Source organism: Cupressus sempervirens, chromosome 3 (genome assembly GCF_028749045.1).
Source record: "Cupressus sempervirens isolate cs-2001-9-10 chromosome 3, ASM2874904v1, whole genome shotgun sequence".
In the NCBI taxonomy this organism is placed as follows: Eukaryota; Viridiplantae; Streptophyta; class Pinopsida; order Cupressales; family Cupressaceae; genus Cupressus; species Cupressus sempervirens.
The window spans coordinates 778,899,698-778,922,253 of NC_143120.1; the positions used below are offsets into that span (position 1 = coordinate 778,899,698).

The following is a 22,556-nucleotide window of genomic DNA, read 5'->3' on the forward strand; positions in this document are numbered from 1 at the left end:
CATGCAAATTCGAATTTGGAGAAAATCCAAAAATATGAAAATGAGAATTTTCATCATATTTAAAGGAAAAATGCACTATTCATGGCATATATTTGGACAAATGTGCAATGACAAGCCATAATATGCAATAGAATAGCAAGATAAGCACAAATTAATGAATAAGATTGAAAATGTCCACTTACCTGAAGATCAATGAACCAAAATAGCAAGAATTATAGACTTGAAGACCGATTCTCCTCCAAATCTAGATTTGCAAACAAATATTTGACTTCTTTCGTACTTAATGGACATTTAGTGGTCAAATTTGACATGAGAATGCCAAAAACGTAGTCTCCAAAAACAACAGCATGCATTTAAAACTCAAAAACGACCCCTCTTGATCAAAGGTCTGGGCTGGAAATGCCATTTTTTGAGTTTTTTGAACAAAAACATGACTTTTAATGCAAAATCTAGGCCGTTTTTGCAAAACCATGGCCAAAAAATGCATGTTTTACAGTTTTTGAATCATTTTTGGCTTGTGAATGCAAAAACAACTTTCCCAAATGCATATACGAGGACCCAAATGCAAAAACTTGGCTTCTAAATGCAAAAAAGTGGATAAAAACCCCAATTTCATGGGCGTTTTTAGCAAAAACGTGTTCTTCAATAGTAATATATAGATTGAAATGCCAAACCAAATCATATTTGAGCCAAAATGTGATTTAAATCACTCTAAAATGGACATTTTTTGGAGAAAAAAGTGACTGAAAATCATCATGAAGAACTCATTTTTAGCATGAAATCTCAACATTCAATATTTGGAAACAAATAGATTTGCAAAAACAACCCCAATCGAGAAGATTTCAAAAAATTTCATGGAGGAAATTAAGCAAAAACACCAAAAACATGTTCTTGAGAGTTCATTGCATGAAGTTTCTCCAAAAACGGGTTTTGGAAGGGCAAGAGCATGTGTTTTAATGCAAAGCACACCTTTTGGAGGTGTATGCATATATTAAAAACATGTCTTTAGTGTAAAAACTCATATGCATATTTTAAAAACTCACCTTTTCAATGTGTATACATATTTTAAAAACTCACCTTTTGGAGGTGAATGCATATTTTAAAAACTTGCATATACATATTAAGGCAAAAGCTCACCTTTTTTATGTCATTGCATATTTTAAGTGAGCTTATATGAAATGGCATCAAAAAGGTCCACTTTAAGTGACTTTATACTCTTAAGTTCAATTTTACATGCAATAGCATGAAAAAGGTCCACTTTTGATGGAATTTTACATGTAATGACATGAAAAAGGTCCACTTTTGATGACTTTAAGTGATTTAATAAGCACATGTCAATTTAATTTCAATAAAATATTACTTAAGTGGTACAAATTATATTTACATATCATATTAACAATATAACATGTAAATATCATTTACTAAGTAATATTTACTAGAGCATTTGATTTAAATGTCAAAAATTAAATTGAACTATATAGTTAATATAGTCACTTAGTGAAAAATCAAAAAATAAACTCAACTTAAAAATATAACATAAAGTGCACTATAGTTACTTTAAGTGAATATTTAATTGATATAGTAACTTAAAAACATAACATAAAGTGAATTTAAGTTATATTTTTCAAAAAGTGAATCTCAAATTAAAAATATAACATAATATTTTTAATTTGTGTTGTTGCATCAAAAAAGTCTACTATTTGGGCACTAAAATGGCCATATCTTTTGACAGACAACTCCAATTAAGCTCTAGATTAGATCAAATCGAAGGGAAAACCAAAAGCAATGACTTGAGCAAAACCAAAGGACTAAAAACTAACAAACACACACTCAAAAAAAAAGAAAATGGCAACAAAGGTCTCAAAAATCAAACATAGGCTCAACAAACAAAAAAACAAAAAAGACTTGACGAAAGCCTTTAGTAAAAGAGTCCATTATATCAATTGGTACTAATTGGTTGATCAATACTAACCAATTAAATAATGATCTAAACTTAGAGAAATGCGAAACTAATTTGAAAAAGTTCCATACTATTACCTACATTTTGTGGTTACAAAATGCACGACAACACTATCTGATACCATAATACCATAGTTCCAAAAATCGCCATGAAATCGCCGAAATCGCGATAAGATTCATGGCTCCCGATTTTTTTGGAATCGGAAATCGCTGGTGGCGATTTTTTTGCATGAATCGCCTGAATCGCCAAAATCGGCGATTCATGGAAAAAATCGTCAGAATCGCCATCGGGTATCGCCAGAAATCGGCCGCGGCAGCAAGGATAGAAAGTTCAATTTTTTTTAAAAAACACATGTTTTATTTGCTTTCTAAGTTGACTTTCCTCTTTGTTATAACCCTAAAGAGCCTTCTATTTGCTTAGTATGAGTAGAAGAGAGGAAGAGTGAGAGAGAAGAAGAGAAAAGAGAATCCATAGGTTTCCAACCGGCAAGAAGGAAGAGCACCAAAGAGATCAGAAGTCCATTTGGGGAGGCCATAAATTGCATTGGGAGCATTAAGGAGTCAATATCAACACTCCTCAACTCATTTGCAAGAGGTAAGTGTTGGTTTTTTTTTTGCATGTTAGTGTAGTATGCATTTTTTGTTAAATTTTTTTAGTGTTCATTTGCAAATCTTGAATGTTTTTTATTTTTAGTTTTACTAAATTGCAAACTAGGGTTTGTTGTTTTGTAGTTTTTGTTTATTAGTTGCAAACTTTGATTTTTTACATGAATTTTTTTATTGCAGCAGCCCTTTGCTTTCATTTTCCAATTTCCACAATGGGTAAAAAAGATGAATGCTGGAAATATAATGAAGAGTTTCCTGGGAGAACCAAATATCAAACAAAATGTATATTTTGCAAAGAAAAAATAAATTCGGGAGGTATCTATAGATTGAAATACCACATTGCTGGCATACCTGGCCATGATGTCACAGTTTGCACTCAACAAACCGCTGAGGCAAAACGCTCTTGTTTAGTGGCATTAGAAAAAATTGAACAAGACAAGTTGACTAAGAAAATGCAACTTGAAGGGTTAAGAGGTATTGGCTCCCGTGCTCCCACATCCGCAACCGCATCTACATCTGCAAGTGCATCTGCATCAGCTTCCGCATCCGTAGGTTGTGTTGGGGAGGGTTCTTCTAGGCCTCCTTTTCATCCTAGTGCTAGTGCTCATGTGAGTGTTAGTGGTAGTCGGTCTCATACTGAGACAGAGTCCAACACCAACCTATTGCGGCCTAGAGTGCGAAAAAGCAGAATGGATAGTTACTTTGTGCCCCGCACTACTCCTAGCTCCCAACCCACGCTTGAGGGCATGGGTTTGAACAAGGAGATTCATGATGCTGCTAGAAAAGAGATTTGCAAATTCTGGTACTTTTGCAACATTCCATTTATTGCAGCCAGGTAATTGATTCTTTTTTCTTTGTTATCTTCAAAGTTAAAATTAAAAGTAAAAGTAAAACTTTAATTATATCTACTTGTTTTATGATTTTAGTTTTTGACATCTAAATTTCTAATCAATATCATTATCTATTTGTGACAGGACTCCTTATTGGCAGAACATGATAGATGCAGTTGCCATTTGTGGTCCGGGATTTAAAGCCCCAACTGAGGCTGAGTTGAGTGGATACCTCCTGGAGGAAATGGTTGAGGATATGAGGCATGAGCTTGAGGACAACCGAAAGGAGTGGATCGAAAAGGGTTGCACCATCATGACTGATGGTTGGACAGATAGGAGGGGAAGAACACTCCTCAATTTTCTTGTATCCTGTGGAGGTGATTGATCATTCTACTTTCCTACATACATAATTTTGAATCGTGATTGACTATTTCAAATTTTGATTTGTTGATTGCTAATAGTAATTATAATTCGTTGTTTTGTTACTTGTAGGATATACCATGTTCCTCAAATCCATTGATGCTTCTGCTCATGTAAAAAACGCCACATACTTATGTGAGGTTATTGAGGAAGTTATAGCAGAGGTAGGGGAACAACATGTGGTGCAAGTGGTGACGGATAATGCAGCAAGTTATGTTGCTGCAGGTAAACTTTTAACTTTTTAAGTTTTGAAAATAAATTTATTTGAATTTTGAACTTTTTCTAATTCTAACTTAGAATTTCTAAGTTTCCTAAGTTCTAAGTTCTAACATGTTTGAAATTTGAATTTCTAATTATCTTAAAATTGTTGTAGGCAAACTTTTGATGGAGAGGCACCCCACCATATTTTGGTCCCCTTGTGCAGCACACTGCCTTGACCTCATGTTGGAGGAAATTGGCAAACTTGAGTGGGTCAAGTCATGTGTGGAAAGGGCAAAAAAAATATGTAAGTTTATTTATAATCATTCATTTGTCCTTAGCACAATGAGGAAGTACACAGGAGACAAAGAGTTAGCTCGTCCAGGGATCACGAGGTTTGCCTCGAATTTCATCACCTTGCAGTCCTTGTTGACATCAAGGGATGATTTGAGGAGCATGTTTGTTGGGCGGGAGTGGATTTCATCTTCCTATGCTACAACCACTGCAGGGATAGATGTGGTGGATTGCATATTTGATGATGATGGTTTTTGGAAACCTGCTAGAGAAATACTTAAGGTAATTTTATTGCAATTTAACATTTAATATTTTACAGTTTACTATGCTAATTGTTTAATGATTTAGTTTTACCTTATATTATTGAATTATTCTATGTTTAAGTTTTGACTCAAATTTTTGTTTTACTTTATATGTAGGCCACTGAGCCTCTTGTATCTCTCCTACGAACTGCTGATGGGGAGAAGCCCTCTATGGGCTACATATATGAGGGCATGGATAGGGCCAAGGAGGCCATTAAAGCTCAGTATGCAGGAGTGCAGGAGAAGTATGCCCCTATTTGGGACATCATTGATAGGAGATGGCAGAATCAGCTCCACAGACCCATCCATGCAGCAACTTACTTTTTGAATTCGGCATTTCGTTTCCGTCCTGACTTCAAGGCGGATGAGGAGGTTCTCACCGGATTATATACAGTGATCCAGAGGTTGAGTACTGATGAGGATAGCAATGCTGCAATTATTGAGCTTGATAAGTTCAATAATAAAGAAGGGCCACTTTTCTCTAGCAGGGTAGCCATAGATGCTCGGGAAACAATACAGCCAGGTAAAAATTAAATAATATATTCAATGTTCATGAATCTAGATTCTAAACTTAAAGTTGATTATGTAATTTTAGAGTTAACTTGTAATTTGTAATTTGTAAATGAGACTAATTATTTTTATTTTCCCTTATTTCAGATAGATGGTGGCAAATGTTTGGGGCCACAACCCCAAAACTTCAAAAAATTGCCATTCGTATTCTGAGTTAGCCAAGCAGCGCTTCTGGATGTGAGCGCAGTTGGTCCATGTTCGAGCACATCCACTCGAAGAGGAGAAACAGGTTGACAGTGCAGAGGTTGAATGATCTTGTCTTCGTTCATTACAACCTCCGTCTTAGGATCAGACAAATTTTGGGCACTGACTCCTCTCCGATCATTCTGGAGGAGATTGATCCAGAATCAGAGTGGCTCACAGAGGTTGTAGATCCAGTCTTCACTGAGGAAGACCGTGCGTGGATTGACCAGGTGGATATAGAGGCTGAGGCAGCTAGAGCACGTTCTTCAGGCATTGGTAGACGCACACGTGCACGCACAGACACAGGCCCTAGCGACATTCGTGAGCCCATCTTATATGCGGGAGATATGGCTCGACAGTCCTCTAGGACCTACATTAGACGCCTTGCTACTAGGCAGACTGGATACTCAGAGGCTGAGGCTGAGGCTGTAGCCGAGCTTGAGGATGATGTTGAGGATGATGATGACTATGAGCCTGAGGCTTGAGCTGGAGCCTTGTTTTTATATTTTGTTTACAGATATTGATACTGAATCATTGATAGACATATGTTTCAAAGTTTCAAACTTTCATGGATCTTCATCTTAGATTCTTACATAAATTTATGATTTGATGTCTTATGGATCATCTTACATACATTCTATGATTTAAATCATTATGATCATTTGATTTCTATTTACTTCAGCTAGCCTACAATTTACATTTTAGAATCTTAGATAACATAGTTACGTATGTGATGGATTTTATGTTTCATGTTTATGTATGTTAAGTTTTAACTTCTATTTGATGATGTTATAGTGTGCTTAAGTTATATTCAATAAAGGGTGCATGAAATAAGTTTTAAATTGTTAAAATCTTTAAATTTAACGGGTTTTTTCAAATTTGCCGATTCATCGCCGATTCATTGCCGATTCATTGCCGATTCACGATTCAATTCGACCTTGCCGATTCCGATCCGATTCCGATTCACGTTTCTTTGCATAATACACACTGGCATTATGTTTAACAGTTTATATTTTGTCTTTGAAGCACATAGTTCCATATCCTTGAACAAATAGTGTGTTTTAATTGTTGCAAAGAATATTGAGCCATTAATGGATTTGTAAGAAGCGACAATTATTAAATCAGAATTTGAGATTGTACATTGCTCTGATAATGACTAAGAGATTTTGCCAGAATTAATTGTATCTTCTAATAGCAGAATTAAGGTTCATTTACAGAAGACATTTATTCTCCTTCATTGCCAAAGTTAATATTCATTCAACATATAGCTCAAAGATGAGCATTTAAACACATCTTTTCAGAGAATGTAGCAGAGAAATAATTAGTAATGGTGCACCTCTTAATGGACAAAAGTTCTGATGCCATTAGATCTTCCTGAGTTATGGTTCATACATTTACTTTATTTCCTCATCTGTAAAATTGTTAGTATCAATTCTTCATTGTATGTCAACAGCATTCATGCTGTGAAATTTGGGATATGTATAACCCTGCTGCAAAATAGTCAGATTGTAAGTTCAATCAACACAGTTGTATGTTGGGCAATTGATGGAAACCATTATGAGCACCTCGAGGTTACAGAATGATTGATGAAGCCCAAAGATGATGCAGATTCTAGCCTCTACCCAATGTCTTGAATCAGTGAGTCACGGCTTTTGACTGTAACCTTCCCCTTGTTCTCAAACATATTAGCCCAGTCTCTACTGCATTTGTTTCCTTTGTCTTATCTGAATGTCATGGGTGAGGATGTTAGTGGCACACATCACCCTTTTGGCTTACAACTCCTGTCTGTCAATTTCTCGTGTGTTTATTCTGACGTTTCTTTTGTGGAAATGATACGACATGCAAGATGCTATTGATCCACTCATATTTATTCCATCAAACAGTAAGGCCAGCTCTGACTTTGTCTTTTCCTAGAATGTCGCTTTTTTGAGTTTGCCACTTCTTGGCTCCCCCTTGCCCTTTGTGTTCAATCTCCTGGTATCAAATGGCTTCTGTGCTATAACTGTCTCCTCCCATGAGCATCATTTTGTATCCCATATAACACCGTCACCTTCAGCCTGCAATAAATCAGCAGACCCGTTTCATACTGGCAAAATGATTTGATAGTCTCTATCCTAACACAATGGAAAAACATACATAATTTTTCCAATCCCAACCCTTCATTTCCAAAAACTCTCCTTTTAACAAAGAAATCCACTAAATAAATTTTCCTCAACTGATAATTAGCAGCCTTTAATTAATTTTTTAATATTAGTTTTCTGATCTATTAACTGATATTAGATAATTAATTTCATTATTTTATATCAAATTTAGTAACTCATTAAATAATTAATATTTGATATTTAGGGACATTACAAGTCGTCCCATCCAGAGATTGCTTGTTATCAAGCAATTGTATTTATCAATCAATTGTCCTCTGCACCGAGATACTTAAATCCCACAACAATCTCACAAATTCCTTATGGATCCACTCCACTGTTTTGGCACACCTGGAATATGCTTCATTATAAATACTTTGTTAATTATGCAAACTCCTGGATCCCAAATTTCGACATCATCTTCAGCATCATCATCAAGATAGAAGGAGAAACATCATACCTTGAAGTTTCTTTAGTAAATGTTTCAACAATTGTCCAAATTCTGAAATTATAAGAGAATTCATCTCGATCTCTGTAACCAACAGTACTCAATAAATTGAAGTTTGGTGAAATTGATCTTTTAGTGTCATCTTTATAGATCATCATATCTTTCAGTGATGGAAATCTGAAAAAGTCATAGGAGTTTAATACCTGTAGCAAAACATCTACTGAAATCACCGGCATTGTTTGTGATGCTAACAGTTCATGAAACTCTGTTTGTTTAACCTTTCATGCACTTTGATCATCACAAGGATCCTCTCAATACTTAATTCTAGATTTGTTTGAAGATGCATATTTCTATGCCTTTCCTTTATTCTTTGGAAATTCTCTCTTTCTTGAGCAGCTAGCATCTTAGCATGCTTAGCTTTCTCCAGTTTTTCCAATTTGTCCACTAGGACCCCTTAAATCTCCTTGATTCTTCTGAAGATCCATCAATCACTCCATTTTGTTGTCCTGAATAATTTGCTCGATGTGATAACAGCGCTTCCCTGCATTTTTCCCCAATTCCTCAATTATCATCTGCATTTCTTGAATTCTGGAATTATCTTCCTGATCTTGATAATTAGTTATCCTTTCTGCTTGTTAATGATTAAATAAGTTCTAAAATTAAAAAGATAAGAAATATTACTTCTGATAGCTTATTTTAATTATTTAATTTATTAGTCCCTTTTTTGATGTCGGTTAGGTTACAAGAAAATTCAGAATATAGAAAACAAGCTAATGACTGCAAAGTTGCTTTTGTGCAAGAAGGGGAGATTATAGATCCAGCTACCATACTTAACTGATATTCCCCACATAGAGCTCCTCCAGCTGTAGATTCATCATTTTCATTCAAATGTTAGTATTGAAAGTCTCAAAATTGTGCATCAATCATTATAAGTTGTTCCAGAAATTTGCAAAACTAATGAAATCATTTTGAAAGTGATTAATTGGTGTTTAATTCAGATGCATGCTTAACACCCTAGAGTTCTAGTATTGTATGTCTGCTGGCATTTGAAGATTCAATTTATCCACTTTGAGTTATATCAAAACTCATATTGGTTGTGTGAACATTGTTTTCTCAGATTTGAGTGTAGTTGCAAACAAGTAGCTTTTAAGTTGGCTATCTGTTTGATGTTAGACCTTAACTAACATTTTAATTCAGGTTTTTTAAATCATCTGTAAGTGATTTTTGCCAGTTTGTGGTGAAGTTGAAGATGCTTTCCCTCCATAGAGGATCTGGTAATAAATTTCTAGCAGACAGTTTCATTTGGTAGTTTTTACTTTAGGAATCACAGAATTACATAAGGATCAGAAGATACACCAAATTTCTAGTTTGGTATATTACGGGAACTCTGAGATTCAGATTAAGGATTTTTTTTTACAAATATTTTGAAACTGTGATATTGGCAAATTATCATACCTTCACATTTTGACGACAGGGAGAATCAAACTTTGCACTAGCAACATCACCTATCCAAATGACATTATTAACATTGCCCCACTGGTCAGTCTCACTGGGCAAGGTAGTTGAATGTCGCCATTGGCCACCAACAATAAACTTGTAATTATACCTACAAATTAGCAGAATTTGAAACCATTAATATATCAGTAGATTAAAAACTACAAGTAAACAAAGTATGATATTTTGAAAACTGCCAATGCTTTAAAAGAAAAGGGGTTATTATACTCCAATCCATTCTTTGTTCATATATAATAAGAAACAAAAGAACTCTATTGACATTTACGAATAATGAAACCAATTGAAGGGGATTCCAAAAAATAGCAACATACAATAGCTAATCAATAGTGCTATAAAAACAACTCCCAATGACCAAAGAGCAAAAAATTACAACAGTAAACAAAATCAAGATCTAGGAAGAAAAATAACCTGTCATAAAGGGTTAATCCTTGGATAGATCAATACATACAAAAGTCTATGTATTACATAGCAATCCAATAAGAATATAATTTGTAAGTCAATAAGGTCAAAATTCCATTATGTCTTTGGAAAAAGAAGGAAATCCCTTCACTACAGAGATCATAGAATGTTAAAATATAACCAAACAATAGTGAGAAAGCTTCCTCCCTCTTATATATTTCTTCTTTTCCAGGTCTAACCATGATATGTAGATTGCTTAAATTTTATTTTAAGTCTTTAAGTAGTAATTTTCAGATATAAACTAAAATAATGGTAGATAAGACAAGACAAAATAACTTTATTGATGTCTGACAAGTGACCACAAAGCAGATCAAAGGGATTGTCAAGAGTACAAGGGACCAACCACAAGAAGGACACCAAACAATGTCCTAGGAAACTAGAAACAAAGCAGAGAAAAAACCAAAGCAAGGGGATCAAGAGACAAAGTAGCAGGGGAGACCCTGTAGAGAAACCACCCCGCACCTAGGAGTCTGAAGCCCCATGAAAGAACTTGTGAACCAAAGGGTAGGATGAGGAGCGACGAGTGTCCTTGGAATGTCTCTAAGGTATCAAGAGGGAGTGCCACCTCTGGGGAATCCAAGTGGATGGAGGATGCCAGTGCTTCTATAGAGTCTAACCAATCTAGAAAAGTCTAAGAGGGTGCCAAGACGGCGCTTTGTACCCTGGTCCAAAGAGAGAACTATGAAAGAGGTAATAAGTCAGAAAGAGTGTGTCGATGCAGAGGAGCCTAAAGCTGAGGCGTATGATGCTGAAGTCTGGTAGCCTCCGGGATATAGAGGGCAAGACACCATTGATCTATGTATCTTAATAAGGTAAAGAGATCCCAAGACTCCTAAAAGAGGCATTAAAATCTACCCTAATCTCATAGTAAATAAGCACATAAATTTTTATGTTTCCAAACAGGTTATTTTGTCTTAAGGAAGAGCACATAAGTTTTTGAGCAAGCATCCGGTTGTGCAAGAAGGAGTTTGAAGATTGATTTGTGGGTGTTCTTCAAGTATTTTTGCATCATCCGTACACATTTGCACTCTTACAATGGCTGGAAAATGTAAGATCTTAATCCATTTGCTATTTTTTTTTGTTCTAGTTTTTTCATTTTTCCACTTCTCTTTCAATCTTCATATGTTCTTGTCCACTTTTTCAGAATTTGACATATTCTTGCATATAAATCATGAACATGTATCTAATTTCTTGCCATAGGGAAAGGAATGACATCTACCTCTTCATCAGTAGGCAATACCAAACAAAGAATAGAACCCAGGTCTGATTCTCCTCTATGGAAGTATGTAGACGTTATAAGACCCCTTCCAAGAGGAGGTGCTTTCCATTAGGGATGTTGAGATTGTGGTGTAAAAAGAAATAGTTCTTATTATTGTGTGGTAGGTCATTTGTGTGGATACATTGGAAGAGGAGTCAAGAAATCCCCTAGAAAAAAAAGTGCCCCTATACCAAATGAAACCGTGTTAAAATTTGTTGAAGAGCATAAGGCAGCAGAGGAGAGAGAAGGACGTAGGACAACAGAACTCGGTAGCAATAAAAGTAAAGGAGCAAAGGGAATGCAACCCCTCCAGATGTTATAGTACAAGACCACCCCTTTTTAGTACAGCAATGGACATTGACATTGAATCTGTCCCCCTTGTGCACAAAAGAAAGGGACCACTAGAAACTGCTTTTCAAAATAAGAGTCTTGAAATAGCTGGCATTAAGGTGGGAAGATGCCTATATGCAAATGGGCTATCCTTAATATTGTTCTCTCTCCATTTTGGAAGGACGTGTTGAGGTGTAATAACCCCAATAGGGTATAACTTCTTCAAACACCAAAAATCTTTATACTTTCGTGGTTTGACATTTCGTCAAACACTTTGCAAGCAAGCTCTGATACCACTGTAATAACCCTCCTCAAATCTGCCCTCAAAAATATGCTGATGAAAGCTCAAGGAATTTCATCAAACAATTCACATGCAAGGGACGTATGACTGATATAGTATTTCAGCTAGCTTCAAATGACTTTTTCTTCAATTTGCATCAATGAGAATCTTGTGCTAGAAGACTACAATGGACTACACAATAACCTAACATGAGTGTGCTACTAATTTTGACAATATTCAGTGCATATATATGATCTAAGCATGAGAAAAGAACACCTACAGCCAACTGGCATTTTAACAAACAGTTGGTGTGCAAACTAACTAGCTGATAAATAATGATATTGAATTGCTTAAATGACACCAGCAACTATTATCTTCTTAATTTGCAATGAAATTTCTAATACAATGCTCATGAAATATGACCAAGACTTTTGGCATTTACATAGATTACAAAATGATAATGCTGGTATAATGCACACTTACAGCTGAAACTTATAACACCCTAAAAAAACAATACTAATAAAGAAACCTGGTTGTAGATGGTTGTAATAATTTTCTTCAATGCTGCCCCTTCTGTTTTGCTTTTCCGATTTGCTTTTTCGAACTGCTTTTTCGGATTGCTTTTTCGGCCTGCTTTTTCGGTTCCGCTTTTTCGGGCTGCTTTTTCGTACCCGCTTTTTTAGCCTGTTTTTTCGATTCTGCTTTTTCATATCTGCTTTTTCGAATTGCTACTATGTTGAATCTCAAGACCATATCTTTCAATGGTGTCAAGATTTCCAGCTTGAAGGGATTTCGTCTTTCAAACTATTGAGACATAATCTCCAGAAAATTTCCCAATTTTTTTGATATTTCCAAGCCTGCCTAAAAGAAGCTCTTCCATTTTTTTTATAGTGTTCTCACAAGGGCTCCATCCTTCGTTTTCTCAATGTGGGATAAAACATCACTCCCTTTTATGTAACTTATGTCTCCAATGTGTTATAAAATAAAGGGGACTCTTTTAATTTAAATATTTCCCACAAACTATAGTCTATGCATTAATAAAGTTAAATATTTAAATTTAACTTTATAAAATAGCTTTATCAATGCATAACAAATCTTATCAATGATAAACAAGTCTTTTTGCCGATTTTAAACAATTACCATCGACATACCGCTACCACTGGATGTCCGACCATATCTAAGATGACTTACTATAAATAGTAAGTATGCCCAAAGTTGCCTCAAAACCCCTCAGAAAGACCTGCAACTGAAACTATCTAGGCCAAATGGCCTCTAAGTCCCTTTAATGTCCTGGTTAGCCTACGGGACCGTGGGGAAATAGGCTAACGACAACATCATGCTATGAATGCTAAAAAGGGGACATTACATGAGGGGTGCCAATTAAGCTCCAAGAGGGTATTGCGGCCCCAGGTATGAGAAAGTGTGCATCACCTTGTTGGATCAAGAGGTCTAATGGATTGAAGATCAATTGAAGCCCATAAGGGACTCATGGATTGAGACATGGGTGACAATTGTTTCAGATGGGTGGAAGGATTCTAGGAACTATCCCTTGATCAATGCCTTGCAGTGTCCCCTAAAGGAGCAATGTTTCTAAAAGCAATGGATTGTGAGGGCCAAGTAAAAGATGGGCCATTTATTACTATATCCTAATTGAGGTCATTGAACAAGTGGGTGCAAGAAACGTTGTCCAAGTCATACTGGACAACGCAAAGAATTGTAGGGAAGTTGGTTTGTTGGTTGAAGCCCAATATCAACATATATTTCGGACACCTTGTGTGGTTCAATCACTCAATCTTATGCTACAAATGATTGGGAAGTAAATTGAGTGGATCAAAATAGTGTATGAAGAGGTTGAGGACATCCAAATGTTTGTCAAAAACCAACACGACTCAATCTCTTTTCAGAAACCACTCGAAATTGGAGCTACTAAAGGTAAATGCTCTTAAACTTTAGTAATTTAATTTTTTTAATTTGACAATTTCTAATTTTTCATATTTTGCTTGTGCAATGTATATGCTTTTCTAAAATATGTATCTAATAAATGTTGTTTTTTGCTCTAATTTATGTCACAGGTTGTTGAGACCCATTTTGAATCACATATAATCGTCTTCAGACGACTTGTGCAAGTGAAAGATGCACTTAAAGGTATGGTAATCAGCTACAATTTGGGTGTATGGAAGCAAAAGAACACTGATAAAGCAAACAAAATAAAGGATAGGCTATTCGTTGAATCATGGTGAGAATGTGTGGAATATCTCCTTAAGATCATTGAGCCCATTATGAGCATGCTTAGGTACACTGGCATGGATAGGCCTTGCCTTGGAGAGATCTATGATGGCATAGACTCACTACTTGAGAAAATCAAGCAAATTATAAAAGGAGCAAGATTTGCAAGAGACCTTTTTCAAAAAAGTGCAAGTAAATATTGTTGAAAGATGGAACAAAATGACCAATCCACTACATTTGCTTGCCTATGCCTTGACACCCAAATACTATAGCTCTCAATAGTGTAGTCTACTAGCACAAGAGACCTTTTTCAAACAAGTGCAAGCAATTATTGTTGAAAGATGGAACAAAATGACCACTCCACTACATTTGCTTGCCTATGCCTTGATGCCCAAATACTATAGCTCTCAATATTGTAGTCTACCAAGAAGGTTGCCACCATATAGAGATATGGAAGTGTTTGAAGGGTAACAAGCAGCATTCAAAAGAATATTTCCTAATGATGATATGAGAGATGTAATCATGGATGAATTAATAGAGTTTGTGAATGCTAGAGGTCTAAGTAATGATGCTTTTCGTCATCGGTTCAAGAAGGATGCTCATAGTTGGTGGTACCTCCATGGCTAAAGATTCCAAACATTGCAGCCCCTTGCAATCAAAATCATATCACAAGTAAGATTTTTTATTTATTTATAAATAGCTTACTTTATCTTCAAAAGAATCATGGCTAGAAAGTGATTTTAAATTTTTTATACGATTGAATTCATTCTTTTTTAATTGCTTACCCTGTGTTGCCTTCATAGGTTATCAGTTCTTTTGCATGAGAAAGAAATTGGAGCACCTATTCTTTCATCCACTCAGTGAAGTGCAATAAGTTGTAATAAAAAAAAAAGCAAAGAACCTAGTATTTGTGCATAACGTGTCCCTTCTTTCACACAAGAGCAAAGAATACAAAGAAGTGAGATATAGATGCAGAGATTACGGACTTGGATGCTTCCATTGCTCGGCTTACAATGGATGATTTTGATGAGTTTGATTTCAATACCATTGTTGCTTCTCCTGCTGGTCCAATTGGCCTTAACTCAAGTAATACCGATGAAGAAGAAGATGAAGATTGATGAACTTAGAATGTTAATAGTTTTTTTCTGATTTTCATTGCACTAGTTGAACAATGAACGTGAAACAATGATACTTAAAATTGATATTGATAATGTTTTGAATCTTTGTTGTTGATTGAACTATATGATGGCATGATCACTATGATTACAAGTTTAACATGTTTTCGTACTAACAAACCCAACCCCCTTTTCCAAAAGTTTTGCAAACTTGTGAACCGGTTATCGAACTTCAAACTTGGAACCGAACCCGAAACGACAACTTAATAAATAAGACAACAAAAAAATGAAATGATCCCTAGTCTTTGGTTCCCCAATGCTACAGAGCCAACAAATCCTATACTTCCTTTGTAGCTTATGCTCAATCTCAATGTAAGAGCTGGTGAGACCAAACTCTCAAGGAACCAATAGGGATCTTGAGGGATTTTGACCAAGCCAGCTGCAAGAACCCGTTAAAAATGGGAACATTGCAGTCCTCCCTTCCTAAGATTATCCCAGAGCAAAATGAACATCACAGTTCACCTGGATCCCATGGATAGAACTCCGTACTATCTATGTTGAATACAAGCAACTTCTACAGCACCAATACCCAAATAATGGACATCACCATCAGAATCATCTAAAAACTGACCCTAGGTACTGATGAAGGCAATAACTCATTGGAACTCAACCCAATAGAAATACCAACTCTATCCACACCCGAGCCCCATCAAATTGATACTCACACCCAACTAATCCGTGGAGACGGTAACAACTATAGGTACCTAGAACACTACCACCACCTCTAACCTCTACCAAACTATCCTAGGTGTGTACATATTGCAAGGGGTCTAACATGCGACTGTTAACCCCGTCTACAAAAGATGGTGCTAACCCATTCCATAATGGATGGTATAAAACTGGAGCCAACCCACACCGATGTCAAACCAAGTCCTCCACATGTGGGTCAAAAGAAAAGTGACAAGCACTCCTCACAGTGTCATACTGATAAAAACTCCCAATCTCTGTCAAGGGCTCATCACCTTCAAACTTGGAATCAGAAGATGGCTCCGAACTATTGGTCGGGTAGGATCCTGGGCAACTCTCTCAACAAAGCCAACCTCAAAATCCCTATGGGGAAGCATAGTAGACAAAGTCTCTACAACCCCAATAGCACAAGAGCCTCAAATAAGAGTACCCTCGGACACTCTATATGAATCCTCCCACACATCCGAACTCTCCAAAAGATACCCCATGAAAGACTTTGTGCAGTAGAAATTATGTGGAAGCATCAACATGCTCCCCTGTGACTCACAACTGATCCCTTTGAAAAATGTGGCATTGCCAACTATCCAATGGTACCAGTTGTATGAATTGAAGAAATAGATCCGCTTCCAGCAGAAGGAAGCAAATCACCATGAGAGCTTTTCTCCACTGATGCTCTCACCTCCTCTATACCTACTGTACCCATATGTTGGACAAATGTGTCGGCCACATTATCATGTCCATCATTCCCAACCATAGAAGAAAACTAACCACCAACCACAATATGTAACTGAATAGGGTCTAGGGCTCATGTTGACTGTACCCACGCTAACTCCACGGTAACCTCATCCAATTGTGACTCTGACTCCTGAAGAGCCAACTGAGTATACTACAGAGAGTCCACAGTCACCTCAAGCTCCTAGGTGAGCTCAGCCACCGCAAGCTTTTTCCCTAACGTCTCATAGCAGGTGCTACCCCACTCTAGAAGCTAATCCCTGTCAGCAACTAACTAAGAGTAACTGTGCTTCAAAATCTTGACAACCTCTCGAAGCGCATGAATCTCTGCTCGGGAAAGCCACTATCAATGTGCTCATCTGACACAGGAGCACCCCAACCAAATGTAGCTAGCATCTGACAGATATCATCATAATGCTCAAGAGTTGAAGAAATGTCACTATCACTTACCTTCAGTTGACAAGTCACATGATGCCTCTATAATCCCTGACTTCTATGCAAGCTCTCTATCTCACTAACTTCACTGAGATAGGAAACTGAATCGGAACTCTCCACCACGAGATCACTCATACATATGCTATCTTCCTCGCACAATTCTACATCCGACATTCAACTACCATGTACCTCAATCAACTGCTCATTCCAAGAAATGGAAGCCCTCGCAATATCAATCTCCTCGCATGTCTTAGCTTCCACCTCAATAGTAAGATCCTATAAGCATCGATCCTGTGACCCATCCAAAACCTCCTCAAAGTCATCACCCAATATCCTAACAAGGGGTATCATACTCGGTGCAACTCATAGCATCATCCAACAGATCATCTCCATACTATTTGCGTCCCCACCACCTGATAGAGCCTCAACTGTAGTCACCTGACTCTGCACACATGACTCTATGCTAGGCTGTGGACCAATAACGCTAGTGCATGAACCCACATCTACTGACCTTGTTGTAACACCCAAATCACCAACATCATAGCTGAGTGACTCCTTGCATGGATCAGTCCCACCTGAGGAAGCAACTGCTTCTTGCACAAGTGAAACACTATGATAGCTCACATACAAATCTCCAATAATAATCCCCTTCTCAAGAGAACCAGAAGTATCAACGGTAACCACTACATTGATTGTCTCTACACTAACTACAACAACAGCTCTAGGAGCCTCAACCTGTTGAAGCTCAGGGCCGCTATCCTTCGCTGTCACTGACACAACTCCATGTCCCTATGAAATAAGTCCATCATCAACATTGCGGATATGACTAGTAGGTGTCGTACTACATATAGGTGCATCTACATCATGGACACCTATCAGGGAAAGCTCAAGCCTCCTTCCCGCCAACCTTCTCCTTGCTGCCCTCTCAACCGTCTCTGGCTTCAACAAGCTCTTCACCATCCTCTGCTAATGAACCTTCAGTTTCTCTATACTCTCCCTCAAGGTATTTAGTTTCTTGCTATCTTTCTCATTACTCTGCCAGCTCCCAAAACTACTAGGCCTCCTATATCTATCCATAACTGGGAAAAGCTAGAGTGTTGGTCACTCCACAATCAACAGATCTGAAATAATAAATACTTTCCTATCCCATACGATGGCAGGAAACCGTTCTAATACCACTGTAATAACTCTGTTTGGTTATGACTAATCAGACATCAATTTCTTTCACTAATTAAGTAGTTTGACATTTAGTCAAACACTTTGCAAGGAGATTGTTAGTACTGGAATGAATTGAACTGGCTCTCACAGCTTAATTGGATGATAATATTAATTCTTGTAAATGTGTTCTCTCACTTTACAATCTTTCAATATATGGACTTTGATTTTCTTTTGATATAGCTAATGTAAATAGTTAAGCCACGACAAGGAAACCAAATTCTGAAATGATATATGCAGTCCAACTTGATAAACATCAACTTGCAATTTATTATTCAAACTCCAGAATTTAAGATATGCTCTCAACAGAGATAATGAGGAATTCTGAATTTAAACTACTCAATGACAATTCTGAAATTCTGTAATATATATATTGGCAGACTATGGTGTAAAACATGTACTCGATTTTATCCATAGGAAGAACCTGAAGATGCATGTTAGCAGCAGCCCCAAGAATCAGCTCTACTCTCCAAAAAATGGGTGACGTATTGTAGAAAAAGATTGCCCAACAGCAGTTTAATGGACAAGTCTGGTTACCCAACAAAATGCTGATGCAACAGGTGATTCTGGAAAAGAATAGACACACGCCCAATGCCAGCTTCCCTAGCCACTGAGAATTCAGTATGCAGATGCCCAAACTTCAGCATATAAATACATCAATTAGCTGGCTTCTCACAACAGCAATTAGAGGATTTTAGCCACTCAAATTCACCACAATACCTTCCAATTAACATCACATCCCAACAGCAAACAGAATGGTGTCCAACAGTCATACAACATTATTTCTCCAGCCACGATATGCACAACAAAAGCCTCACACCAAACATAGGATGGTTGGCCATTGAAATAGAAACCCTCGCCACATACAAGAGGAATGAATGCTTAGGAATCACAGAATAGAGACATCTAATACCAAAATGTAATTCTACCAGCTTCTACTTCAATAAGTCTTTCAAGCAACAACAATAACAAAAAATAAAGACTCCAAAACAATTTCCAGAATTCCATCCACTACAAACTCTCAGCACAATGAATTCTTCCAAGTGACAACACTAACAAAATGGAAGATGCAATTCATAAGAATTTGATCCACAATACCTCAGCTGTAGGATCAATGCCGAAGTCAGACTCCAAACCCTTATACCTCAGCAAGGGCACAAATATCCACAAACTCAGAAACTCTTTGCAGGCAACAAAAGCAAATAATCAATCGGATACTTTACTCATCAAATGGGCTCATATTTATAATCCCCAAATGGCACAAAGTTTCCCAAATGAGCTTCACTTAAGAAGCTTCCCACACACAACATTAAAATAAATTAAAGTGCCATTATAATCTAATTTATTAATTGCTTTTGGCTCCGAAAATAACTTTTTCCACCATAAATTAATATTCTGACGTGTAAGGCCACTGTTTATTGTTCCCACGATTTAAAACTTTTTGTCCTGGTTCCAACGAGCTATAATACTAAGGTGACCAACAAACAACACCAACAAAAATAGCAACCTCAATGCATTTAGATGAATAATAATAATAATTCACCCGTCTTGCAAAAACACCTGAAGAAGAATCAAAATCGAAAACTAACAACACCAAAGTGACCCTAATGATGAAAGACGATGAATGAACCTAACAAGGTGACTTACCTTAAATAGACACTCACTCCAAGATTCTTGGAGCTCAAACCGAAAGCTCGAAATAAAAACTAAGAGCATCACCCAACTCCTCTAACTCAAATGAGGTCATCGGAACCAATAGATTGACTTACTATAAATGGTAAGTTCCTCTCAAACGGAACCAAAACACACCATAGGCTTTTGTAAAGCCTATAACCACACAACTGAGACCCTCAAATGCCACTATTAGCTCACAAGGGTCGCGATGGTGAACTGACCAAGCCAACTGCAAGAACCTGCTAAAATTAAGGATATTACAATAAGATAGGTACTAGGGGCGGGGGCAATGATGTCGTCACGGATGTCCAAAACAAGTGTCGCGTAAAACACTATATTAGAGTGAAGGCCACAATGGGGGTTAACACAAGTAATAAGGATCAACTATTTGTAGATGTATTCACTGATGCACCTATCATCTCTTGCCTAGGAGGGAGGAGGTGGGGGGTGGGGCGAGGCTTCTAGAGATTACTCGAAAGAAGGGAGACGAATAATCTCCATACCAATGAAATCAAAAGACCAGTAGCCTTCGCATACCAACTATGAGCACACCTGGATGGGGGCTAGGGAGCAATAGACTCGAATGAGCAAAGGGATACTAACTACGATGCTTAGAAGAGTCAGTAAACCCTTGGAGGTGATGAAGAAACTAAACCAAATAATAGATGGTGTCAAGTTTAAAGGGATAGGGCTTGAACTTGACAAAAATGGTGTGATGCAAGTTTGTTTGCTTGTAGCCGATGATGCGTTAGGGAAGAACCTAAAACGTTTCCACAACAGTTGAATCCAACATTGAAAGTGATGGTCCCCAAACAATACAACAGTAGAGAACAATAGGCTTGATGAGAGTGTCCATGAGGGTCATCTTTAACATGATGTCCTGAAAATGATGCCGAAAGCATTGTCGCTTAAGGAGGGCCAAAGAATCGTAGCCCTTAGAAATCCTTGGTTGAAGAGAAGGCCTCATGCTGAAATGTAGTCCAAAGAACTTGATCTCCGTGTAAGTATATGATGAAGAAATCTCAACTTCCACGCTCCTATGGAAGAAGTGGAGGTGAGAGGTCTTAAGTCCAATGAAGACCATAACCTTGGTCATTCCTAGGTTTAGTATGAGATGCCACTGATCACAGAATGAGGCAAGACCATCTAACCGTCATTGTAAACCCTCAGCAAAGGATGCCAAAAGCACCACTTCATCTGTGAAGAGTAGGATAGAGATTAAAACTTGGATAGAGATGAATTTTTTGCAAGATATAAACACATTTGATGAGATTTTAAGCACGACAAACTCAACATGAGGACAAGCAATATATTTAAGCACTATAGACTTTTCACATCTAAGAGGATATGCATTTCTTGCTTCTTGAGGGGAATGATTTGAGGTGCCAAATTGCGCAACCTTTGTTTGCTAGCTATTTTTTTCTTCTACTTGTGCGCATCTTTTTTTTTTCTAGTACTCCGTATAGTCCTCCATTTCAAGGTATATTGTCTACAAGGACTTACAAATATGTGCTTCTGTAACATCGTTTATTTGTGCTACACTTTTGCTTTTGTTTGATATTTATATAGTAATTATATAATTCCTTCCAAAACCTCTGGCACTCATTCCTCGTGCTTAACTTGTATCAAAATGGACTGAAGTGGGAAAAGTATGGGCAAGTGACCATCAAATGGTTAAAACCATAGTTCCAAAAATCGCCATGAAATCACCGAAATCGCGATAAGATTCATGGCTCCCGATTTTTTTGGAATCGAAAATCGCTGGTGGCGATTTTTTCCTGTGAATCGCCTAAATCGCCAAAATCGGCGATTCATGGCAAAAATAGCCAAAATCGCCATCGTGAATCTCCAGAAATCGGTTGCGGCAGTAAGGATAGAAAGTTCAATTTTAAAAAAAAAACACATGTTTTATTTGCTTTCTAAGTTGACTGTCCTCTTTGTTATAACCCTACAGAGCCTTCTATTTGCTTAGTATGAGTAGAAGAGAGGAAGAGTGAGAGAGAAGAAGAGAAAAGAGAATCCATAGGTTTCCAACTGGCAAGAAGGAAGAGCACCAAAGAAATCAGAAGTCCATCTGGGGAGGCCATAAATTGCATTGGGAGCATTAAGGAGTCAATATCAACACTCCTCAACTCATTTGCAAGAGGTAAGTGTTGGTTTTTTTTTGCATGTTAGTGTAGTATGCATTTTTTGTTAAATTATTTTAGTGTTCATTCGCAAATCTTGAATTTTTTTTATTTTTACTAAATTGCAAACTAGGGTTTGTTGTTTTGTAGTTTTTGTTTATTAGTTGTACACTTTGATTTTTTACATGAATTTTTTTATTGCAGCAGCCCTTTGCTTTCGTTTTCCAATTTCCACAATGGGTAAAAAAGATGAATGCTGGAAATATAATGAAGAGTTTCTTGGGAGAACCAAATATCAAACAAAATGTATATTTTGCAAAGAAAAAATAAATTCGGGAGGTATCTATAGATTGAAATACCACATTGCTGGCATACCTGGCCATGATGTCACAGTTTGCACTCATCAAACCGCTAAGGCAAAACGTACTTGTTTAGTGACATTAGAAAAAATTGAACAAGACAAGTTGACTAAGAAAATGCAACTTGAAGGGTTAAG

The 22,556-nt window shown here is 37.0% G+C and overlaps 2 protein-coding genes across 2 annotated transcripts in view; one reads left to right on the forward strand and one right to left on the reverse strand.

Moving 5' to 3' along the window:
* Window positions 1–22,556, reverse strand: part of LOC149569100 (phosphoglucan phosphatase LSF1, chloroplastic) — a 254,862-nt gene that overhangs the window by 44,405 nt on the left and 187,901 nt on the right. Inside the window, exon 9 of the mRNA XM_089821883.1 lies at window positions 9,404–9,554. Coding sequence (XP_089678009.1) covers window positions 9,404–9,554 — 151 coding nt within the window. The remainder of the gene's footprint in view (window positions 1–9,403; window positions 9,555–22,556) is intronic.
* Window positions 3,478–6,038, forward strand: LOC149569101 (uncharacterized). Its single transcript, XM_089821884.1, has 5 exons — window positions 3,478–3,772; window positions 3,888–4,040; window positions 4,189–4,589; window positions 4,727–5,132; window positions 5,267–6,038. The coding sequence occupies exons 1-5, from the start codon at window positions 3,559–3,561 to the stop codon at window positions 5,335–5,337; spliced, it is 1,245 nt and encodes a 414-aa protein (XP_089678010.1). The 5' UTR covers window positions 3,478–3,558; the 3' UTR covers window positions 5,338–6,038.

Coding starts and splice junctions, on each gene's coding strand:
- LOC149569101 (XM_089821884.1), top strand. CDS start 3,559: ATGATAGATGCAGTTGCCATTTGTGGTCCGGGATTTAAAGCCCCAACT. Junction 3,773..3,887: donor TTTTCTTGTATCCTGTGGAG/GTGATTGATCAT, acceptor TGTTACTTGTAG/GATATACCATGTTCCTCAAA. Junction 4,041..4,188: donor AGCAAGTTATGTTGCTGCAG/GTAAACTTTTAA, acceptor AAATTGTTGTAG/GCAAACTTTTGATGGAGAGG.